Source organism: Prionailurus viverrinus, chromosome F2 (assembly GCF_022837055.1).
Source record: "Prionailurus viverrinus isolate Anna chromosome F2, UM_Priviv_1.0, whole genome shotgun sequence".
Classification (NCBI taxonomy): domain Eukaryota; kingdom Metazoa; phylum Chordata; class Mammalia; order Carnivora; family Felidae; genus Prionailurus; species Prionailurus viverrinus.
Genome location: NC_062578.1, coordinates 20,824,755 through 20,849,671, shown reverse-complemented (window position 1 = coordinate 20,849,671; position 24,917 = coordinate 20,824,755). Strand labels below are relative to the sequence as shown.

General features: G+C 42.5%; 1 protein-coding gene and 1 pseudogene across 1 annotated transcript in view; one reads left to right on the top strand and one right to left on the bottom strand.

Annotated features, from left to right (window-relative positions):
• Positions 1 to 6,111: 6,111 nt before the first annotated feature.
• LOC125156143 (40S ribosomal protein SA-like) lies at positions 6,112 to 8,142 on the bottom strand (annotated as a pseudogene).
• Positions 8,143 to 11,125: 2,983 nt separating this feature from the next.
• Positions 11,126 to 24,917, top strand: part of TRAM1 (translocation associated membrane protein 1) — a 33,814-nt gene continuing 20,022 nt past the window's right edge. Inside the window, exons 1-5 of the mRNA XM_047841880.1 lie at positions 11,126 to 11,444; positions 19,286 to 19,349; positions 21,614 to 21,735; positions 21,858 to 21,974; positions 23,423 to 23,481. Of these exons, the coding sequence (XP_047697836.1) occupies positions 11,322 to 11,444; positions 19,286 to 19,349; positions 21,614 to 21,735; positions 21,858 to 21,974; positions 23,423 to 23,481 (485 nt within the window). The 5' untranslated portion in view covers positions 11,126 to 11,321. The remainder of the gene's footprint in view (positions 11,445 to 19,285; positions 19,350 to 21,613; positions 21,736 to 21,857; positions 21,975 to 23,422; positions 23,482 to 24,917) is intronic.

Here is a 24,917-nt window from a genome sequence, read left to right as displayed (position 1 = left end):
TCATGCTGCTGTTGGATTTTTCTCCCCTGATCCAACCACTTCCTGCTGTTCCTCCACCTCCAGAACCTTTACACCATGTTCTCTGAAGCACCTGTGGTGGTTCATGTTATTTGCCCAACACCCCTTCTTCCACACCCGCCAGTAACAAACTCACTTACCCTACCCACAGGGAAAAGTGGGTGACCACAATGGGCCATAAAAATGGACCCAGGAATGATCATGCTACCAAGCCAGACTAGTCTGGGTCTTTCCTTGGGATTATTCTGATAGATCTTCCAAGAAACCATGTTCTATGCCATATAAATAAAGTCCATTTATAACAGGGAAAAATGAAGCCAAGCTGAAACAGAAGACAGAAAAAAAGGAGATATGTTGAGAGTCCCGGTAAGGTCAAATGCCTGGTTCTAGATTCTAAGATCCACAACGGCACTCTAGCTCCCTAAGCTTTTTTTGTTTCCTTTTTTCTTTTTCAATCTGTTAACTTTCAGCCCACTATGTCCTCTTTTCAGTCACTTGCAACTAGAAGAGTTATGACTAATACAATCCATTCCATTATAAATAAAATCCCCTACATCCTCGACTGTTCCACCAAACATTCTCTTCACCAGTTGCTTTGGCTCTATCACAGCCCTCCCCTCAACCCACCAATCTCCTTCGGCCCTCTTGAGTGGGACTGACAATCTCCTTCCTCTCCAAACCGCTACAGTGCCACCCTGGGAAAAACAAAAACAGAAACAAAAAACCCTGCTCCTTCGGCCATCTTTCTTTCCACTCTTATTGCCATTTGTCCCCCTCCCCCCATTCATTCATTCCGAAGAAGAATCTCGCTCCCAGTCTTCCTTACACTGCCTCTCCTGATCTCACCACCCAAGTGGGGGAACCTCTACTCACAGATCTACGACTGCCTTGTCCCTACTGACCTTTCCTCCTTCCTTTCGGGGTGAAAACTGGCATCCCCTCCTTTGTAAAGTTACTCCTCTATCTATGCTCTGTCTACCACAGAGACCTCAGTCCGTTGATGCCACCTCTTCCCATTTCCCCAGTGTCTTCAACTCTCCCTCTCATCCCTCCTCCTAGTCATCCGCACAGGCACAACTGTCAGTCACATCATTCGAAAGCCTGCGCAAAATCTACCTTGGCTCCCTTATTCCTCCGTAGTTGCAGACCCTGCTTTCTCTTCCTCTTCAAAGTGAAACTTCTTGGAAGTATTTACTCTCTAGTTTCCATGTCTTCCCTAGGCATTCACCGCTCTCTGAAACTGATCTCTCTTCTACCAGAGAAGCTTTGACTCGGGGCCCTTGATGTGTTAAATAAAGTAAGATGAAACAAAGTTAAATCAGTTAAATAGGTCAAAGGGGAGAAAGCCCACCTTGGGCCCCTTAAGCCTCTAGAGTCATAATCCCATGTCCTGGGCCGACTCGTGTCCTAGCCCTGGAGGAACACAGGAGTGGTCTAGGTGGGTCACAGACTCTAACTGTTACCAGCCGGCTCTCCCTCAATGGTCAGACCCACCTCTGGTCGTGCTGTGTCACCTCCTTCCGGTCTGCCCTACTAGTAACGGTGCAGCCTTATAAATTTGGTTTACAGTTGCCATAGCAGTAAAATTTATACTCAAGGAAATTATATAATTTCCAACTATGAATGGAACGAATTTGCTTCCTCATAGAAATACAATTTATTCCTTACAATATGAGTGCAATTATGTTTTAACAACTTACCATATATGATGTAACAATGGCATGTAAACAGATCAATGACCTGCTTTTATTTATTTTTTTATTTTTTTTTATTTATTTTTTATTATTTTTTTTAACGTTTATTTATTTTTGAGACAGAAAGAGACAGAGCATGAACGGGGGAGGGTCAGAAAGAGAGGGAGACACAGAATCTGAAACAGGCTCCAGGCTCTGAGCAGTCAGCACAGAGCCCGACACGGGGGCTCGAACTCACAGACAGTGAGATCGTGACCTGAGCCGAAGTCGGAGGCTTAACTGACTGAGCTACCCAGGCGCCCCATGACCTGCTTTAAAAAAAAAAAAAAAAAAAAAAGTGAGGCACCTGCGTGGCTCAGTCAGTTACGCATATGACTTGATTTTGGCTCAGGTCATGATTCCGAGGTTTGTGAGATCGAGTCCCGCATTGGACTCTGTGTTTGGGATTCTCTCCTTCTCTCTCGGCCCGTCTCTCTCAAAACAAATAAATAAACTTTTAAAAAATGTGCTGTGTTTGGGGCACCTGGGTGGCTCAGTTGGTTAAGCGGCCGACTTCAGCTCAGGTCATGATCTCGCGGTCCGTGAGGGCTGTGAGTTTGAGCCCGCGTCGGGCTCTGTGCTGACAGCTCAGAGCCTGGAGCCTGTTTCAGATTCTGTGTCTCCCTCTCTCTGACCCTCCCCCGTTCATGCTCTGTCTCTCTCTGTCTCAAAAATAAATAAATGTTATAAAAAAAAATTTATTAAAAAAAATGTGCTGTGTTTCTATGAGGGCAGGAACTATAGTCGGGAATGGATTAGGTTGACAATCACTGTTCTCTGGAAATTCAACATCTTCCTGGTAAGTGAAGGTCCTGGAGGAGTACTTACATGAAACAAGAACGGGCTTGGCAAACAGATTACTAGCCCTGTGACTTTGGGCAAATTACTTAGCCTCTCTGAGCCTCAGCTTCCCCATTTTTAAATTAAAATAATAACACCTAGGGCACCTGGGTGGCTCAGTCGGTTAAGCATCCCACTTCAGCTCAGGTCATGATCTCATGGTTCGTGGGTTCGAGCCCCGCACCGGGCCGTCTGCTGTCAGTGAAGAGTCCACTTCAGATCTTCTGTCCTCCTCTCTTTCTGCCCCTCCCCCACTCATGCTCACTCACGCTCTCTCTCTCAAAAATAAACAATAAAATTTTTTTAAATAAAATAAAATAACACCTATTTCGTAGGGTTTTTGTGAAGACTAAATGACATAACCCATGCGAAAGCAAAATGCCTGGAACACAGTAGGCATGCAACAAATAGTTCCTCTCCTCTCATCCTTCTGTCATATAAGAGGGGCTGAAATGCAACAGTCACATTTTCCTTCTCACTCAATCAGGCACTTTCTTGCATGTGACTCTCACGTCATCTCAGAAGTGTTTTTTCATCCCTGGGTAGGTCTCATATGGCCAACTAGAGATAACCTCTTTGAGGGCAAAGATCGTCTTTCTGTTTCTTTCCTATTTCTCAGAACGACAGCAACCCTATGCCAAACATTTTCCTGGGTAGACCCAAATCCACATAATCTGCCTTTAGTCCTTTTCTGCATCACTGAAAATATCCTGAGAATCCCAACAACTGAGGGCCCAAGGTACATTTGCCAAAAAATCACTTACCCAGAATGTGGTGACTGTACACACTTTGGTCAGCACTATGCTGGACACGCGATGGCCCCCACAGTGGGATACACCTGAGCAACCAACCTGCTTAAAAGAATCCTCCAGAGCCCCAAGGGCCTTAGTAAGACCACCTTCCCCGCTACCATAACCCACGTTTAGAGGACTTAGTGGCAGTCACCCCTCCTTATAATCTCCTTAATCCTAAAAGGGAAGTTAAAATTAGAGTAGATTCCCCACTTTCCCCTAAAAGACCACCAGGATGATTCTATCATGCATAAGAACACTTCCCACCTTGGTACTCTCCAGAAGCAAACCTCCAGCGTCACCCATCGTCACCATTGTCTCTTCCCCACATGACTCTGTTCATCCCCTTAGTGACTTAAACTAAAAGCCAACCCTCCCCCCACCAGCCCCTTAACCCTTCTACTTTATCCCCTAGGACCCCAGCTGTGTTACCTCCACACTTTCCACCACTTTCTTCACCATCTTACGCAGAAACCTGGCTACAGCTCTAACTGAAAACCGAACACTGAAAACTGAAACCTGTTTTCCCTTGTGCCTTGTCGAAAGGTGGCTATTTTTTCCCTCCCGCACCTCACATACCATAGAACTCAGGGGTGGAGTGGGTGTTTTGCATGATCCTTATGGCTGATGACAGTTTTTCTCCCTTGCTCAAAAGCCCCAACTCTTCTGGAAACCCATGCCCTCCAACTGTACCACCCACTATCCCCCTGTGGCAATCATCTGCTAAGCTCTCTGACTCCTCCTCGTTCATGTCAGCCGTTGGCAGCTGGCTCCTTCCCTGGCTCCCTTCTGATTCTACTCCTTCAGTCATTCTTGGTGACTGAACATCCCTGCAAAGTGTGTGTCAAGCCCCCTAGCCTCCTGGTGCCTTGACTCCTCACTTCCAATGCACTCCTCCTACCTCCACCTCCGCACCCTCTTCATCACGCCCTTACCGCCTCACGGCCGGTGAGTGCACAACACCTGAACTCACTCCCAGCATCCCACTCCCTGACTACTTCCTTTCGGGCCAACTAGTCCCACCCCAACTGTCTTCAACCCCATGGGTGCCTCCCATTCAGAGGTCTTAGCACTATTGGTCTGTCCTCTGCATCTGTCAGAAGACTGGCAAGGGATAGATGGCATGTTCAGAAGGGTTAAACTGCTGAGAGTTTAATGAAGGGCCTGTTCACAGAGGAGCGGGCAGGTAGAGGGAAGTAACGAGAGACAGGGAAGTTCCTGGGGATAAGGAATGTGGGAAGCCATGACCACAAACAGCCTGAAGAGGCCTAGGAGAGAATAAGCTAGCTCACTGAGCCCAGGGAGAGCTGGAACAGTGAGAGAAAGGCTACCTGACTGGGCAATGGCCACAGGAAACCACAGCCACTGCCAGAAACAGTAAGGCAAGGAGGAATCAGGGACCATAAATCCCCAGAGCTCTCCTCTGATTTTTGGCCAGTGCCTTCCCTCAGCCGAAGTCAACGAGGAGTCAGAGAGAGTGCAAGGGAGCCTCAGGGATGCAGTCTATAGAGGTATGCCTTTCACAGCAGAAGAGTGGATTGTAGGCTGGAAGGTGCTAGAGGGTCAGAGCACAACTACCCCTCACACCTTCACTTCATGAGCCCTGCCCTCATCTACACGCATCCTCAACATCCTTGCTCCACTGTCATACTGGCCTTGCAAGACCCAGCCTTCTCCACACCTATATCCAAGCGGGGGGTGTGGCTGGAAACAGTTGTGTGACTCTGCTTACTAGTGTCACTTTGAATTTACGTCTACAAGTCTCAAGAAGTTTCTGCGGTCTGGTTATGTTCCCCTAATCCACTCACCCTCCCAGTCTCACCCCATTCTCTCTTCATTGTACTACCCCCATTCCTGATGATTTCATTTCGTATTTTACTGAGAAAACAGAAGCGATCAGAAGAAGACAACTTCATCTTGCCGTCGTCAACCTCTCCATAAACTCCACTCTCCCTCTAGTTACTGTGGGTATCCCAAGCCTGTTATTGTGGGTGCTGCACTTCCACACCATCATCTTTGGAGTGCGTGGAGGGAGCCCCCAGTCCCTGACACAGCAGTGGTGGAAGGCGCCCCCCCATTTCTGCCCAGCGTGCTGGTGCTCCCCACTGGGCTGTCTGAAACCTCCTCAGACTATAACTTCATCTGAGGATCTTCCTGCCTGGTCCTCCTTCCTTCTGGTCTCAGGTGTCAGGCGTCATTTTTTTTTTTTTGCCAAAAAAATCTCTTATGCTTCTAACTCTGTCTCGTCTGTTTCCTGGATAACCCAGACTGATGCAATCAGACAACCCCTGCCTTGCCATATCCACCGGTCATCTCAAGTCCTGTGGCTGCCCAGAGTATGATAGGTTTATGAAACTGAAAGACCAATGGAGGATTTTCCCGTAAAAGAGTAAAAAATAATTAAATTCTTAAGGTTTGAAAGAGTCTATTTAGATTTAAAAACTCACTTTACTGGAACGATTAGTTTCCAAATGACCAAGAATATTCCTATCGCCCCCTGCACCAAGCAAGTCTCGAAAACACCCATCACACTGGTAAGTACTCGTTTATCATCTTTTATTCCAGGTACAGGTTTCCCCTGTTATGGGAAAGTAGAGTGTTCCTTTGAAACCTTTTGTAAGCAGAAATGGCAGAGAGCAAAGAAACAATTATCATTAATGTATATGGAAAGGTTTTTAGCATTCTCAGACCCAAAAAATAATCTTTCTTGGGCTTTTCTGATACCCTAGGACCCACCTTGCCAAAAGATGTACAAAATAAATTGAGATAAAGCACAGATGCTCACAGCCGCAGTTTAAAGCAGCTTGATGCTGAGATGCCGTGTTCCCGGGGAAGGCCCAGGGGAAGGAGCTTGGCAGGGTCACTCTCGCGGCCTGGGATGCACACTGCCTCTGTAACCACTCACTGCAAAACAGATGCTGAACGCTATTTTTGCTTCGCGCCTTTTTGAGAAAATCCTCTTTTGGATTTCTTTTGGTCGTCAAAAACAAGTACTAACATCGGTCTTTCATAAAGGGAAGTGTTGTAACGTGAACTTTTGAAAAGCAGGGGACACCTGTACATGAGCTTCAGAAACAAATATTAAATCTGTCTTGTTCACAGTTATATCCCTAGTGCTCAACATTTGCTTAGTGCATTGCAAGTGCTATTTATTTATTTATTTATCTATCTATCTTGAAACTGTTCACTTCTGTTAACCTTATTGCCATTTTGTTTGCCTTTGTGGAGGGGCAGCTTAAGACCACTCCGGGGTTGTTCCTACCAACTCAGTGCCCGGAACAGTGGGAGCTGCACACCGGTCCGCACGGCAGGCTGAGAGCGCCAGGCTTCAGGAGGGAACTGCTGAACAGGCACAGAGGGCACCTGCTGCGCCTGCAGACCAGTCTGCGACTTCAGGTTGAGTAGCGGTGACCTCACTGGAGCTGGAGCAGTCCGTCCACCCTGAAATTCCTCCTTGCTCACAGCCTTTTCCTTTTCAACCTCTTCAGGTTCTCTGTAGAAGTAGAGATCAGGCGTGACCTCCCATGGGTGTTCCCGGGAAATGGCGTCACACACGTGCAGAACTTCCTGGACCAGCGTCCACCACGTCAGACCCACTGAGCGAGCTCCCTTGTTGTTGCAAGGCGCGGCAATGTCCACACGGCGCAGAGGAGAGTTTGTGTTACGCAGAGTGATGGCAGGGGGGTTACCAGAAGACGCCTCTGTGGGAGGGTGGTGGTCAGCCCTGGGATCCTAACCACCCCAAGTCTCGGCTCCCGGAAGGCTGCCTGGATCCGGTTAGTGAAGGTTCCAGGAGTGAAGTGGCCGGCAGTGGGACTGGCTCCAGTAGCAGCCGCAAACTTCAGCCCAGCTCGCTGGCCAGGATTCCTGGGTGATAGGACACTGACGGGAGCCGTTTTCAACGGCAACAATGGCACAAGCTGCCAGCAGAAGCTTCTCCCACGTTCTCTTCAGATGCCATCACATTTCCTTTTATAGATGTAGTTCCATCTGGAAGTCAAGGTTGGCGCCACCTAAGTGGGTTCCTGCTGCAAGGAATTTTAGGATACCCTCCTCCTCCTTCATTTACAGGACATCAAGGGCTCTGGACATTATGAAAGTTTCCTTTAACGACAGGAATGCAGAACAACACCATATGGACCCTTCCCTGGGTAGCGCGGAAAGGGCAAGTGCTCTTTAAGTATCTTCAAAATCACTAAATTTGTGGAGCCGTGATTTCCATTCACCTTTATATTTGTTTGTTGGGTAAACTATTTTAAGTTTTTGTCTAGGCCACGTGAAACCTTTTTCCTTTTCATTCACTCAATAGACATGGAGCACTAAAACTTGGCAGCAAGGTGCCAAGTAATAGGAGATTCGATGACGAAATGACTCCCATTTCCCGAGGAGCACTAGTCTACGGGACAGGCAGACTTACAATGAGAATACAGTACGGCAACGGCTAAGATAAAATGATGTACAAAATACGACTGAATTATCAGAGACTTACATATAAAAGCCAAAACTATAAAGCCCTTAGAAAAAAAGACGGTAGTAAATCTGTGCCATCTTGCGTTAAGCAATGATTTCCAAGGCCACAGAAAGCAAGTGATAGAAGAGAAGACAGATAAATTGGGCTTCATCAAAATTTAAACCTTTTGTGCTTCAAAGGACACCAGCAAGAAAACAGAAAGACAACAAACAGACTGGGAAAAAATATTTTCAAGTCACGTGTCTGATAAGGGACTCGTATCTAGAATACATTTTAAAAACTCGTAACTCAATCAATTTTTTAAAAAATAACCCATTACAGAAACTAGCAAAAGACTTGAATAGACATTTCTCCAAAGATGGCTAGTAAGCACACGAAATGGCTGACTGATAAACAGCATTGGTCAGTAGGGAAATGTACATCTAAGACACACCCACTGGGATAGATAAAATTAGAAGACAGAAAATAACAACTGCTGGGAAACGTGCACAGAAATTGGAACCCTCAGACGTTGCTGGTAGGATCGTAAGATCCTTTAAGTGGTACAGCCACTTTGGAAATCAGTCTGACAGTTTCTCAAAAAGTAAAACATACAGTTGCCATATGACCAGCAATTCTACTGTTCCACTCTTAGGTATACAGCCCAAAAGAACTGAAAATAAGCATCCTTACAAAACTTATATACTAATGTTCACAGCAGCATCGCTCACAATAGCCAAAAAGTGGAAACAAACCAAATGCCTATGAACTGATAAATGGATAGAGAGGATGTGATATATCCTTACAATGGATATTATTTTGCCCATAAAAAGGAATGAAATGCTGCTACATGCTACAACACGGATGAACCTCAAAAACCTCACTTATGGTAAGTGAAAGAAGCCAGTCACAAACGACCACAATTCTGTGCATATGAAATGTCAGAACAGGCAAATCTAGAGATGCAGAGAGATTAGTGGTTGCCAAGGGCTGCCAAGACTGCCTGGGAAAATGGAGAGTGAGTGGTAACGTGTATGGGATTTTTTTGGAGGATGACAAAAATGTCCTTAAGTTAGAATGTGATGATGTCGCACAACTTTGTTAATATACTCAACACCATCAAATTGTGCACTTGAACTATATGATATAAATTATTAAAAACTTAAAATTTCAGCTTAAATTTTTTTAATGTTTGTTTATTTTTGAGAGAGAGAAAGAGAGAGCACAAGCAGGGGAAGGGCAGAGAGACAGAGGGAGACACAGAATCCGAAGCAGGCTCCAGGCTCTGAACTGTCAGCACAGAGCCCGATGCAGGGTTCGAACCCATGAACTGTGACATCATGACCTGACCCGGTCGGACACTTAACCGACTGAGCCACCCGGGCGCCCCTAAAATTTCAACTTAAAATCTTAAAAATGTGTTTTAAAAAACACAATTGAATCATAAGAGACAGAATGCCTAGATCAGTCATAGAAGTCAGTGAAGGTTTCAAAGAGATCACACATGAATGTGACTTGGAGAAACAGTGGGAGTGTGCTGGGTGTATAGAAGGGGAAGGAGAAAACATTTCAGGCAGAAGCAGCAGCAGGCACAAAGCCAGGGGAGAGCGCATGCTGTAGAGGGTATAGTGTGTGAAGTCAGTAATGCTTGAACTAAGAAATTGGAGTTTATTACGGCAGGGTTTGAGCCTGTCTGGGAAGGCAGGGGCCAAATCATGAAGAGCTAGTTAGTCATGCTAGCTTTCATGAAAGAAAAGGAAAACCACCGAGAAATCTTGAGCCTATTCAATGCACCATTCTAATGTAAAAATTGAAAGGTGATTTGGAGGTAAATGAAACTAGTAATCATTTGACCAGAAAGAAGAACATTCATAGCTAATGTGTATAGAGCCCTAATTCTCTACGAAGCACTTTCTTGGAATCATCTCATGTAATTGCATCTCATTTAATTACAATCATCTCCTCTTTATAGAAATGATATCGGCATGGCTTGATCCCTCAACTCTTTCAAGTCTTCAGGCAAATATAACTTCCCCACGCTTCCCTTACTCCATTTGCTTTATTTTTTTGTCTAGGACCCTCATCTCAACTTAACATATGTTTCACTTTTTAAATGCTGTTTAAAGATCCTCTCCACTCTCTAAAATGAAAATGCCCAAGAACAGGTTAATTTGTATTTCTCATTCAGTTCTGTATCCCCAGTGCCGAGCACGTAGGCAAACGCTCAGTATTTTTTTCAATAAATGAATACACAAATGAGGAAATCGAGTCTCATAGAAATTAAGTAACTTGTCCATGGTCATTCAGGTCATAAGTGGCAGAATTCGGACTCAAAAAACCATCATCTTAAACCACTCAGTGATTCACCAGAGTTGTAATGTTGTAAGCAAGAAATAAGTCCCCTCCTCAGGCTGTGGCAGTGGTAAAGGTGCAAGGGGACAGAATTACCTGTGTCTGACAAGTTTGGATGTGGAAGAATGCTGAAAGGTATCAGTCCAGGATGACTTCGGTTTCTAGATTTGGCAAATGGGTAAACAGTGGTGCAATTTAAAAGAAAAAGTACAAAGAAGTCTTGGTTTGAGAAGATAAAAGAGGAAGACCTATCTAGTCCAGAAACCTTCGTTACCATCTCTCTAGATTACTAAGAAATGCAAATAGGAATCAAGCAAGTAAACCCAAAGTGATGGTGATTGTTTTCAGTGAGAGACCCAATGGGGGCAGGGAGGATGGGTAGGTGGGGCTGAATAGGAATTGTTCCTTTTTTAAAACTCGTTCAAGCTTTCAACAGTTTTTTTTAAGTCACCAAGAGAGTTCAAAATAACTCTGAAGTTAATTTTTAAAAGATGCTAAAACTGAAGGATGCACCTTACCCTTGTGTATGTAGTTAGGCTGTGGTCGTATTTAGATTATCTTGATGGCGGCTGCGGCTTTCAAGAAGTGACTATCTATATGGAGACAAGCACTGACACCCAAGCCCAGCGTGGGCAGGTGGGCGGGAAGGCATGCTTGCGACCCTGCACGCCACCGCACGTGGCCGCTCTCCGACCCGCCGCGGACTCAGCCTGTTAACTAGGCGCTGGAAGCTCGCGCCTCAAACGACTCCCAACCTCCGTCCGGCAGCGGAGCAGTGGGCGTGCCGCTCTGGTTCAGTACCCAGGCCCGGCCGTGGGCCGACGGCCTCCGGTCCCCAGGCGGCGCTGTGGGCTCGCAGGGGCGGCCCCGGCACGAGCGAGCGCCGTCTCCCCGGTGCGCATGCTCACCCCCGCTGTGGGCTTGCCTTTATTTTTTTTTTTTTTTCTTTTTTTTTTTTTTTTTCGGGCGGCCCTGGCGGCTGCGTACTGGCTGTGGGATGGGAAGTGAAGCCCCAGCGAGTGGCAGCGGCGGGGCTGTGAGGAGCAGGCAGGGGGAGGCGGCGACGGCAGCTAGTCGGTGAGCAGCTGGAAACAGCGGAGCCGGGGAGCACCTGCAGGCACGGGCGGTGGCTTCACCATGGCGATTCGCAAGAAGAGCACCAAGAGCCCCCCGGTCCTGAGCCACGAATTCATCCTGCAGAATCACGCGGACATCGTCTCCTGTGTGGCGATGGTCTTCCTGCTGGGGCTCATGTTCGAGGTGAGTCCGCCCCGCGCCCCAACCGCCCGCCCCGCCGCCCCCTCCCCGGGCTGCCAGCCTCGGGCCCCCGGCTCCCCCGCCCCTCGGCCCCTCGGCCCTGGACCGCGGGGGACGGGGCTGGGGGGGAGGTGCCGGCCCCCTGGACCCCGAAGTGCAGGCCTGCCCTGCCCTGCCCTGCCCCGCGCGGGCCTGAGGATGCCGAGCCCCGGCAGGCCTGGCCACCGCCCGCAGGAGCTGGGGGCCACCGCGTCCCCCACTTAGCCTCCGCGCACACCCCGCCCCCGCCCCAGTCCCTGTCCCCGTCCCCTCCCGCCGGCCGCGCCGCGCAGTTCCTGGTTCCCGCGAAGGGTTACGTGGCAGCCGGCGAGGGGCCGGCGGGCGGCGGGGGCGGCCCCTGTGCCGCCGAGCTGGCTCCCGGGCGGGTGGGCGGGCTGGCTGGGGGATGGCCGGCCCTGGGCGCCGAGTGCGTCCGACCGGCGCGGGCTGGAGACTAGGGGAGGCCAGGCCTCGGGGGGGCCCTTGTAGGACCGAGTTCGGGATGAGCGGAAACCAGCCGGAGCCAGGCGTCTGCTGCCTATTTGAAGGGCGGTGGCCGCGGGGCAGCGAGCGATCTCCACGAGTTCGGTACATTGAGGCACACCCGATTGTTTTCATTCTTCTCTCCCAAGCTGGTATTATTACCAGTCACTTACCGAACTTTTTGCCGTGACTCTTGCTTTTTCCTTAAAGAAACAAGATCTGATCCATAAATGTAGCTTCTGAACAGCCGTGCCAAGAAACCGAGTGATTTTCTTTTTGTTTCTTGAAGTATGAGAGAATGGAAATGTCAGGAGTGTGTAAATTCTCTTCCCACATGCCTAGTATTTTGATGACTTATTTAACAGCTGTTGAATAGGGGTAATAAACTTTGCAAGGTGAACGTGTATGTAACATCCTACGGTTTTCTTTCCCTCGCTCCTCAGTACACACGCCCATTCCTTACCTTCTTTTCCTTTAAAAATTTTCTATATAGCCGCTATGCCCCATCAGATATACTAATTATTTTACTTATGTATGGTTTGTCTCCCTCCTCCTGGAATATAACTTCGGTGAGGGCAGAAACTTTGAGGTTTTATTAGTCTGTTTCCAGTGCCTGGAATAGTACCTGGGATATAGTAGGTGCTTTAAAAATATTTGTTGAATGAGTGACATTAAGAATTCTTGAGAAAAACTAATAGAACGAGACTGCCAGTGACAGATGAATAAATTTTTTTGTGTGTGAACAAGATGAATAAAATTTTTAAGTGGAGTCGATGTGGGTTTTATAAGTGTTATTAGGTAAGTTAACATTTTAGTTTACTTTTACTTCTCTTTTAATAGGCTTTTCTGGACCTAGATAGATTTTTTTGATTCCTGATAGTGTCATTTATTCCACCCAGTCCACTACTAAGGAGGTAGTAGGTATGGTGGAAGGAAAAGTTAGAAGGGAGCTAACTAACATACGTCCCACGCTATTCGGCTGGCCCTATGCTACTTACTTATTGGGTGACTCAAGTCTAAGCCTCAGTGTTTCTGGGTAAGGAAATAACAGCACCTGTGGCATTCTCACAGCCGCTGTTACAAGAATCAGATAATATGGTGTGAGAGCATCTGATGGTTGTGTAAAGTACTATATGAATGTATGATATTAAAAATGCAATTCTAAACATTTGTACTCACTTTCCGAATTTTGCATTTGTATATATATTTTTGCCTTGATATTTGAAGTGATACTTTGGTATGTACAATTTTGTAAAAACAGTTTTGTAAAAGTTGCCATAACCCATCTCCACATGTTAAGAATTCCTGACTTTAAAAATATAATTTAAGAGTAATATTACCTGCAGGGTATTGTTGCATTGTTTTCAATGAAATGGAATATAAATCAGAAATCCCGACACTTAAAAATGGTATAACTTTGCTTTTATGTAAGAGATTTCACACACTTCTACCGTATTTTGAGGGGAGTTCACCACCTATACCTTGCCCCACGTCAATGATTTTTTTATATGATGAGTGGATTTTTGACTCTGTAATCTGTAAAATTTGTAAATCTGAAAAGACACAACAAAGACTTAAACAGAAGTTGAGGGAACATTAAAGTAATATACAGAAGAGGGGTGTTTGTGCAACTTGTACATGTTTCTTACCACATGTTAAAGTTTTAGGATTTGAATGCATGTTATCTACATATCAGAAAAACTTAATTAGGTTAGTTTTCCTACGTGACTTTTAAAATAATTGCTGCTGAATCTCAAATTAACTAACATTAACATAACTATAGAATTACAGTATTTGTGCTAGAATAATAGAGAAGTTGATGTTTTTGCTGTAGAACCTGCTAAGCCTTTTGTGTAAATATATTGAGGAAATGTCAGAGGATTTATGGTGAAATTGACAAAGTGATAACAGATACTGTATTACTAGCCAAAATGAAAAATCGATATAGATATACTGTAGAAGCATAGATGCTGTAGCTAAAGGGGTTCATGTTCAAGTTAGGGCTCTGCAGCCTGCTCACTGCATGACCTAGGGCATATCATTTAACTTCTCAGAACTTGTTTCCTTTTCTGTAAAACGAGGCTCATTGGGTTACTCTGAGAATTAAATTAACTAATGTGTATCATGGCTTTAGTTCAGTGCTTGGCTTACAGGAGCCATGCCATAAATAGTAGCTATTATTATTCATTAGATATTTATCAAAGTTGAAAATAGAAGACAGCATTTTTTTTTAATGTGTATTTTTGAAGGAGAGAGAGAGAGAGAGCTTGAACGGGGAAGGGGCAGAGAGAGTGGGAGACACAGAATCCAAAGCAGGCTCCAGGCTCTGAGCTGTCAGCACAGAGCTGGATGTGGGGCTCCAACCCACAAACCTTGAGATCATGACCTGCGCCGAAGTCGGACGCTTAACTGACAGCCACCCAGGCCCCCCTAGAAGACAGCATTTTTCAATGTGAGAGAAGAGTCCAGTGGTTAGCATTTAAAGAGATTCATATACAAAAAAGGTTGAAAAAGAAGTAGACTGTTTTGGAGAAATCGAAGTTTAATTTCCAGGAAACTTCATGTTATCAAAAATTGCTTGTAACTTAAAATCATGATTTTAGCAGTCAGTATCTGTCCACATAATGCATATCACGGTCTATAGCTAATGACTTCATATTTGAGTTAGGAAAATTTGAACAATCAAAAAATACAAGGATGTTTGGGAATTCAAGTGAGGATAAGAGGAGTTAGGGCTTTCCAAGAGGAATATTTTCATCTGGAAAGGAGCTTCTTTGCAGGAGGCTGGGTTGTGTGTACCAAGCAGACTTGAGGGAGCATTTACAATTGTAGCTATCTTGGAAGAGTTCTAGAGACTTGTTGTATTTTTAAGGATGACGTGCCTTAATGCTAACATTTTCTTTCCATCTCATTTTTAAAATTTTTTTTCAACATTTATTTATTTTTGGGACAGAGAGAGACAGAGCATGAACGGGGGAGGGGCAGAGAGAGAGGGAGACACAGCATCGGAAACAGGCTCCAGGCTCCGAGCCATCAGCCCAGAGCCTGACACGGGGCTCGAACACTCGGACCGCGAGATCGTGACCTGGCTGAAGTCGGACGCTTAACCGACTGCGCCACCCAGGCGCCCCTCCATCTCATTTTTTAAGAACTTAAGTTTATATCAGCTGGTGGGGAAGTGGAATTTGATACTCAGAAATTGTCTTTATCTTTCAGGCATACAGTCAGTATAGTAAGTCACACCTTCTTCTAACAAGCACAAAATAATTTTAGCAAGAAAAAAATACCAAGCCCCAGCTGGTGACCACTTGATTAAGCAAACATTAGGATATTCATGATATTACATACTCATAGAATTAGGTAATTCCTCAGGATTTATGTGACCTGTTCAAGATGTATCTATATAAGTCTCATTCTTTTCTTGTAAATGTCCAAAACTGTCATAAACTCAGTTATTTGTACTTCTGAATGTAGCACAGGTTTTTGCAACGTATTTTATTCCAAACTAATTTTTGTCTTACTATTAACTGATTGTAATATTAATTTAAAGGATTGCTAGCTGGGGTGTGAGTCTTAGGAGGCCTGGGAATGGCTAATAGCATGATTACTGGTTTGCTTTTTCAATAAACTTTTTGGGATGTGTGGTTTGTATTTTTCCTCTTGCTCTACTTAATGCCACATGCTAAAGTAGCTGGAGGCCAGGTTTTAATTGTATTTGGAAGCCCACCATAAAAAGATAATCCAGTTTTTGTTGCTTTGGGTATTTGATATTAAATTTATCTTTAAAGAATTTCACTTGTCCTTTTTAAAGGACTCCTAAGTCGTTTTCTTAGCTATGGTAGTGGTGACCTCATATTCCAAACTAGAAACAGGTATGTGGTGAAAGTATGTTATGTGCTGATGTGTGAGAAGTCTAAACAAAGATATCAAAAAAATGAAATTTAGTAATCGGTCAACTTTATTAAAAATAATCACATGAAAGCGGTGTTGCCCTAGAAACTCATGCCCTCATTCTGCTCTAATGCATCCGTATGAATGACCCAAATGGTAATACCAGAAGCCTTCCTCGCCTTTTCTATTCGAGTGACCTTTACATATCTACCACAGTTAAGCAACTCACTTTAGTGCCCATACTGTGGACTTTATCACGTAGTCTGCCTTGTTTCCAGATTCTGAATTCCAGTAGAACAGAACACAGCCACAACCTACATATTGTTTCATCTCCCTCATTCTACTGTTCGTATGCCAGCTCTCTACCTAGTCTAAGCGTTTATGGTCCCTTGGCCCCCGCATTGCTTTGCTTTCTTCCTGTAGACTTTAACTACTTGTCCCCACTCACCCCAGGCCCTCAGCTCCATTTCCTCACGGTCTTTCTCCATATTAGCCCTGCAAATATCCAACCAGCATCCGCCTTTTATGTGCTTCTCCATTCATGGATTGCTGAGGGTTGCCAGAGAAAGTGCTACACTTGTGCGGATAGATTATGTTACAAATCAAAGGTTTCTAATCTCAGACATCAGTAACACCCAGTGATCTTTTTTACTTTTCCCTGGCCAGCTCCTTTCCCTATAGGAACAATATAAATATTCATCATCCAAATCCCCCATTATGCTTAACAGATGGCATTGCTTTTTTTTCCCCCTACAGAGAAAATAAGAGTTTATTAGATGTGAATTTCTTCAGTTTTCCTGCCTTTTGCACTTATCTGTCTCATCTATTACTGCTTCTTCATCTAAGAAGAAAACTATTCAAAATTAACTTCTAGCTCTATCCTTACATTTCATTCCTTGTGAGATCTTCCTGTCCATTATCCCCTGCTATGCTGAATTTCTTCCTTTTCCCTGGCACCTTCTTAATTGCCCCCACACAAGCTCAGTCTCTCTCATCATAAAAACATTAATTTTGACCTGGCATCTATTGCTAGATACCATTTTCTTTCTATTGTGTTCTTCAGTCCACTATATATGGTTTTTGCTCTCACTGCTTCATTGGGATCACTCAAGCTGTGACCACTGTTGACTTCTTAAACTGTCCAGTCGATTGTACTCTTTTCCTGCCAAGTCTCTTTTGAAACCTTGACTTTATTAGCCATACCTTTTTGCCATGTTTCCTCCTTAGCTTCAAGGGCATCAAGCCCTCTTCATTCTCTTTCTGTCTCTCTGATCATTTCTTCTCATTTTGCCACCAGCTTTTTCTCTGCCCACTCCGTGGCTCTGATGTTGTCCTACTTCTCTAGAAACACTGTGAACTCTCCATAAGTGATTTATGTACCCCCAAAGCTTCAACTACTATCTGTAAAGTAGAGACTCCCAAGTCTTTAAGCAAGGGTCTCTCGGCAGAGTTCCAGGCGTAGGCTTATATGCCCACTGGTCTTTCCACCTGTGTATCTCACAGAAATCTAAGTTCATCCAAAACTCAGTTTTTTCCTCTCTTCCCCAAAATCTGCTCCTCCTCTTGTATTCCACATTTTTGTTAATAGTGTTACTTTTCACGTAATTGTTCAAGCTGTAAGTGTCCGTACATAATCTTTGACTCTTTCCTCTTACTCCCCAAGCCTTATTCTGCCTCTATCCCACTATCACCGTGTTAGTTCAGGTCTTACTGTCTTTCATGTGGTATCTTGCAGAAGTTTTATATTTTGATTTGTGTACTTCATTTTATGTGTTATCGAGTATTCAAGTATCGATCAGTCAATCTAATATGGGTCAGGAGGCCCCATGCTGGGCTCTAAGCATGTAATGAAGAAACAGGCATGGTCCCAGCTCTTACGGAGCTTACTTTCTAATGAGTGTGATAGAAATTAGTAATATTATCACACCAACAGTATGTGTTTTGAAAGAAAGGAACACAGTTTTCTGAGATAATCTAACCAAGGAAGTGACCTACTCTAAGAAGACAGGGAAGGCTTCCTTGAAAAGGTGTGATTGAACTGAGATCTGAAGGGGGAAGGTTTTCAACAGGGTTTCAGATAGAACTTGCACAGACCCTGTAATGGGAGGAGTGCGGGAGGCAGTGGTCTGAGGTAGGGCTGGAGAGAAGGGAATGGGCACAGATGGTTGTATGGGCCGCGTTAAAGATCTTGTTCTTTATCCTACAAAGAATGAGAATCCAGTGAAGGATTTTTGGGGTGGGGATAGAGGATGGGTGGCATGGGGAAAGGGGTTAACATGGTCAGAAGGTGATTCCGGTTGAAGTGTGGAGAATGGATCTCATGCTTTAGAGACCACTTAGTAGGTTACATCCATGATCTTTCTGAAAAACACAATTAAACTCCCCCCGCCCCCACAATTCTCCAGTTGTGCCAAAATAAAATCTAAACTATTTAGTTCAACAAACAAGGCCCTTCCTAGCACTCGATAAGTTTTCTAGTCTTTTCTACTGCTTACTGATGCATATCCATGCCAGGCCTCATGTTTGCTGCTACTCAACCTTTGTGCTTTCTCTTCTTTTATCTAAGCTGCCCTCTTCGTCCCTCTTTATGAGGCTGGGGGACTTCTGTTTCCAACAAGAGACAGTTCCACGCCACGTGCTCTGAGAAGCCTTTGCCTCATTCCCCACTGAGAGGAAAAAAGCAAAAACAAAAACAAAATGCATTCTTTATCCTGAGTACCTGTTTGCACTGATTCTATAGAATTATAACACTTCGTTTACTTATCTTCCTGACCCAACTGAGCTGTGAGTCATCAAGAATTGTATCATTCATCTTTGTTGTCCTTTCTTGTCTAGCACATTACCGGGTGCCTATAAATATTGAATAAGCATCCCATCTTTCTGTTCTGACCACTTCACTTTTACCAGTAGTCAGGTCAGTTAAGTATTTATTGACCACTTAACTGTCCCAAATGTGTGGGAGATAAACATACACCACAGACCCTACCTTGGATCCATTTTGTCATGGTAACTGTGCTTCCTTTTCTGTATGAATTTACATTCCAGTTTTTTCTTGATAGGAACTTTGTTCATGGTACAGAGTAGAGAGTCTTATTTGGATCAAATCCCTATTTACTGAAACTGCAGAGTGTCCCTTTAGAAATCTAAAGTTAGGAATAACACAGACTCATCTAAACTGCAGCACTCTCAGGTGAATTATGTTCACTCCCAAGCTCAACTCCTTGGTGATCAGGAATTCCAGTTGGGCCTGTCATGGTGCCACAGGAACTAGGGTGCCCTTGGTTCTTAGATTTGGGGCAGAACTTTTACTGGTTTCCTCCCCTGGTCTTCTATTTGGGAGAAGGTCACAGATTAACTTGATCTTTTTTTTTCTTTCTTTCTTTCTCTCTTTCTTTCTCTCTTCCTTCCTTCCTTTCTTTCTTTCCTTCTAGATAACAGCAAAAGCCTCTATCATTTTTGTGACTCTTCAGTACAATGTTACCCTCCCTGCAACAGGTAGGTAGTTTTCTGTTAGTTTACTTGAACAAACTTGGAAATTTCCATGAGTACTAAATTCCTTCATTTTAACAGATTTCATTCATGATTAGGCTGAACATTATTTTGATGATTTTGTAATGCAGAAATGATGTTTTTGTTGGCTGCACCCTATGCACTATATGAAAATCGGAATTTATGTGTTTAATGTTTATTGTGTATTTTCTAAGTGGACTTGACTTTCCTTTTTTTTTTTTTTTTTCTTTTTGCCTTCTCTTCCTTCTGATCTTTTCCATAAGAAAATTCTAAGAATAGATATTGTTAAAGTGTATTGTTAAAGTGTTATCATTCAATCAAGGTTTCTAAAGGTACAGTGTTTAGGTTCAGTTTCTCTGACCTATGAGTTATGTTTTGGACCTATAACAATCCTTTTAAGCCTGTTTTATTTTTGTGTTTTTGTTGTGCTCTACCTGTAATAGTTGTCAGTAAACTCTAGGAGTTTTTTTTTTTTTTTTTAATTTTTTTTTTCAATGTTTTTATTTATTTTTGGGACAGAGAGAGACAGAGCATGAACGGGGGAGGAGCAGAGAGAGAGGGAGACACAGAATCGGAAACAGGCTCCAGGCTCCGAGCCATCAGCCCAGAGCCTGATGCGGGGCTCGAACTCACGGACCGCGAGATCGTGACCTGGCTGAAGTCGGACGCTTAACCGACTGCGCCACCCAGGCGCCCCTAGGAGTTTATAATAGCATCCAAACTACACTTTCAGGCTTTATTTTTAAAAGTTTTCTTTCTTTCTTTTTTTTTTCTTTTTTTTTTTTTAATTTTAAGTAGGCTTCACACCCAACATGGGGCTTGAACTTGCAATCCTAAGATCAAAAATCACATGCTATACCACCTGAGCCAGCCAGGCACCCCTAAATGTTTTATTTCTAAATTGGGCTATGTGAAAATCCAGTTGTTATTGGATATTGGTTGCAATTGAATACAGTAATACAGTTAACTAGCATGGGTGAGGGTATTTGGCTAATAAAATATTAACATATTCAGACAAGTATTTGGCTCTGTATTTAGAATGCAAGATCAGATAGATGTATATATGTATATATATGTATATATGTGTATATATATATACACACATATATATATATATAAAACATTGAATTGGATTTAATTCAGTTATATAGTTGTATAAATACAGTTGACCCTTAAATAATGCAGAGGTTAGGGGCATCGACCGCTGCACAATCAAAAATCCATATATAATTTTTGAATTCCCACAAACTTAGCTACAATAGCCTACTGGTGACCAGAGCCTTACCAATAACATAAACTGTCAAATAACATGTTTTGTGTATGTATTATATACTGCATTCTTATAATAAAGTAAGCGAAGAGAAAAGAAAATGTTATTTAAAAAAAGAAAATGTTACTAAAATCATAAGGACAAGAATGTACATTTACAGTACCGTACTGTATTTCTTGAAAGAAATCGGCAGGTAAGTGGACCCATGCAGTTCAAACCCGTGTTGTTCAGATGTCAGCCATATTTGATTTAGTGACTTAGATATCAGATCCCTCAAAATCACCAAGTTGTTTTGAAATTTGAATATGCCAGAGAAGAATAATGCTTCTTTTCCCCAATTGTTTCCATAATCGTAAAGCTTGGTAATAAGCTATAGCAATTCACAAGTATTTGATTAAGATTTGTTTTGAAAAATGACAATTTCAAGGATTAAAAACAATTTTAAGTAGCAGTTGCTTCTATCTCTACTGCTTATAGATCAAAACTAATTCATATATAGATTAAATCATTTTTTTCCATCAGAATCATAATGAAGTGTTTAATTTGAAATGAGGTAGAAAGTTTGAAAATTCCATGAAAAGACAGACATACAGGCTAAGTATAACTTTGTGTAACCTAAGTATAATCCGATCTCTACCTGGGATAATACCAATTTTACAGTCTTTTCGAGGATCTGAGTATGGCCTCCCTTTCCCTGTTTTTTGGTCTTTGATGGCTGTAATGGCTGTAACTAACACGTGTCAAATCTTTTGTAAGTAATTTCTGAGGCCTTAGATTTCTAGGTGGTGTCTTCAATTTTCATTGCTCCTAAGACTCAAAATGTCTAAAGGCAAATTACCTATGATGTTTCTGTGGGATTTATTTATTAGGTTATTAGTCTTCTTTTGTTTGTTTCCATAACTATGTTGTACTTAGTGCTGTTTTTATAATCTTAATGTATATTTTTGTGTATGTGTGTCCTGTCCTTTTTGGCCTTCAGAAGAACAAGCTGCTGAATCAGCGTCCCTTTATTACTATGGTATCAAAGATTTGGCTACAGTTTTCTTCTACATGCTAGTGGCGATAATTATTCATGCCATAATTCAAGAGTATGTGTTGGATGTAAGTATGCAATCTTAGAAATCTATACTTTGTAAAGTACTAGCTCTCCATACTGTGGTAGTCATGTATTAAATATATTTTATAATATATTCTTAATTACTAATGGTTGTTTTTATTTTTAGAAAATTAATAGGCGAATGCACTTCTCCAAAACGAAACACAGCAAGTTTAATGAATCTGGTCAGCTTAGTGCATTCTACCTTTTCTCTTGTATTTGGGGCACATTCATTCTAATATCTGTAAGTATATACTGTGCTGAAGTTTTCATTTCTCAAAGTATTTATGTTGTATACCCAGAACAAAAAATGATGTCCTATTTTTAATGCTCGTAAGCAAATCCTGAACCTTAGAAAATCCCTCTTGTATTCTTGTTCTTATCTACGATGAGGAATTCTGTTTGAACTAGTATAAATCAGATTTCAGTGATAAATGGCTCTTTTGATTAGTTTTTATACAGCAGAAATTCTAAACTATGTCTGTGTTTCAGAAAGTTATTCATTTTCAGTCAGTCTGAATGTCGATTTTGTATCTTGTAGTCATTTGTAGATAACTCTATTAGCAAAAAGAGTCAGAGGTCAGGGATACTTTTAGTGGGTTCCATGAGTTGTAATGTTTCCAGTCATTTCCTCTTTTAAAAATAGTCTGAGGGGCTCCTGGGTGGCTCATTTGATTAAGTGCCTAACTCTTGATCTCAAAGTCATGAGATCAGGCCCCATGTTGGGCTCCAAGGTGGGTGTGGAGCCTACTGAAAAAAAAAAAAAAAAAGTCGAGTATTGTCCAAGCAACTTAAAATATTATATAACTTTTCAGTTAAAGCTATCAAAACCTTTAAGTGTATCATTCTAACTAATGAGGGGGAAGGGAGTATCTATATCAGTTTTAATATTCACAATCTCTGAAATTTATATGGACTCCAGAGTGTACAAATTTTTGAATTTATCAGGACACACAATTTTTTTGCATTACTGTGTTAAAGATGAGTAAACAGGCAAGTGTATGATATTTAATGTTGGAAATACACTAAAAGTCAATCTTTCCAGGGCTCATTCCATTTTATACTGCTGTTTCTGTAATACTTTATAAATGTATGTAATTTTAGCTTAAAATCTAGTGTACAATATTTTGAAAAAATATAAAAGTACACATTTCAGTGGGAAATTATTTTTATTAAAGATAAGTCATTTGAGAGGTTTTTTTGTTTGTTTGTTTTTACATGTACAATAATTCTCACTGAATAGATCGGGTCGGTGTGTGGACATCATCCTATAAAACTTGGCAACACCTTCACCCGCCATCCACTGCCAAGTGCCACGTCTTTCTCAAAAACCCTCCTCCGATTACCCGAGACAAAATTCATCTCTCCTGTAGCCACTGTTAACCTCTCTTATGTCCACTACTGGTTTTGGGTTGTTTTATGTTTGTTCACCTACATGTATTTTTTACCCTGATGAATTGAAAGAATTTTGAAGGCCAGGAATTATTCTTATTTGACCTCATGTCTTTCATAGTGGTTTTTACTTTGCTAAAATAAGCAATTCAACAGACTCAGAAATAACTAAAAAGTTCAACTTCAGTGGGACTCTTTGGTCTGGGAAATTATAAATGTTCAAGAAATGAAAATACAGTGTTATTTTCCAAGAAGTTTGCATTGTACTCCATAGGCTAATTTTTATATCTTCTTTCTTAGGAAAACTACATCTCAGACCCAACTATCTTGTGGAGGGCTTATCCCCATAACCTGATGACGTAAGTCATTTTTAGCAGGCTTTTCCTAGTAATGGACCATGGTCACGTCACTTTTAAGCAGAATCCGTTCTTGTCATTCTCTTTAGGACTTTGCAAATTCATACAGTAGCTACGTCATCAGTCCTGCTGCCATAAGAAAAAAAATGTGCTTTTTTCATGTATATAATATTTCCAACATGTTCATTAGCTTGAGAAAACCGATTTTAACAAGAATCGGAATTTAGTTCTCTGTTTTCCCTTCTCTCTCATCCTTTCTGCTCATCAGTTCTCCATCTTCTCCATACTTTTGCTCCTTTTCTTTATCCCAGTCTCTTTTTATTCCTTTCATTTCTTGTTCTCTTACACTGTAAACTTGAAGGTAAGGATTGTTGTCTCTTTTATATCTTCCTAGCCCCCAAGGTGTCTATATAGACCTGTAAAACAGCCCAGTGTTGCAAAGACATTCTGCTAAATGACTCATTCTTCAAGCCCAGCTCTAGTAGGACTATTCCGCATTATTTTTCCTTGCTACTTTAGCCTGTATTGTCTTTTGCTTTCCTGAATTTGTCTTTTTGGTGTATTTTGGTAATATCTCTATATTGTCTTGAATGTTCTATAATTGCCTCATTTGTGTAAGTTATATTGTACCCATACCCACCAAGACTCTGTGTACCTTGACAGCAGTAGGAACTATCTCTATATTATATATCCTTCGTTGTGCCAGGCTGCATGTAGGTGTTCACGACCTAGACAGTGTTCAGTAAATGCCCTATGGTGTAACATTTGGAGAAAAAGATATGAAGGGAACAACATGGCCATGCATACCTTTGTTTTAGGTCCAGCAGTAATACCCATACTGCTGAGTCATTCTGACTTTAAAAATGATATTAATTCAATGAGCTTTTATGGCATAGGATGGTAGATGTCAGGTTTATATGGGACTATATCTCCCCTCTCCGCAAAAAACTTATTCCCGATTGGCTTTGTGTTTTCTATTATAGAAATCTGGAGGAGTAGGAGAATGGAGAACAAAGAGAAAGCAGGGGCACTGGAGGGTTATAATGTCATGAGACTGTTGATTCTAGGCTGATTAGATCTATCTCCAAGGGAACAATTCTATGCTTTATCCCTCTTTCTAATTCTGGTTTGCCTCCATTCTTTTGAGACTCTCTCAGGGTTCCAACCAGGTAGAGTTTCCCTAAGAAAAAATCCAGGGGATATCTGCAGTTGGGATTATACCAGTTTCGGGTGATGGTTTATCTATACACCTTCGCTTTTATGTCTGTCTTTTTGCGCTTCCTGCTTTCCTTTTGATGAAACCTTACAGGTCTGTGAACTGATTCCCTCGGTCATGTTCCTTATGTTTTCAGTAGCTAACACGACATACTAATCAGTATTAATTTGCTAATAGACAAGGGGCTCTGGTACCTCTCAGCCAGCTTGCACGTCATCAGGGT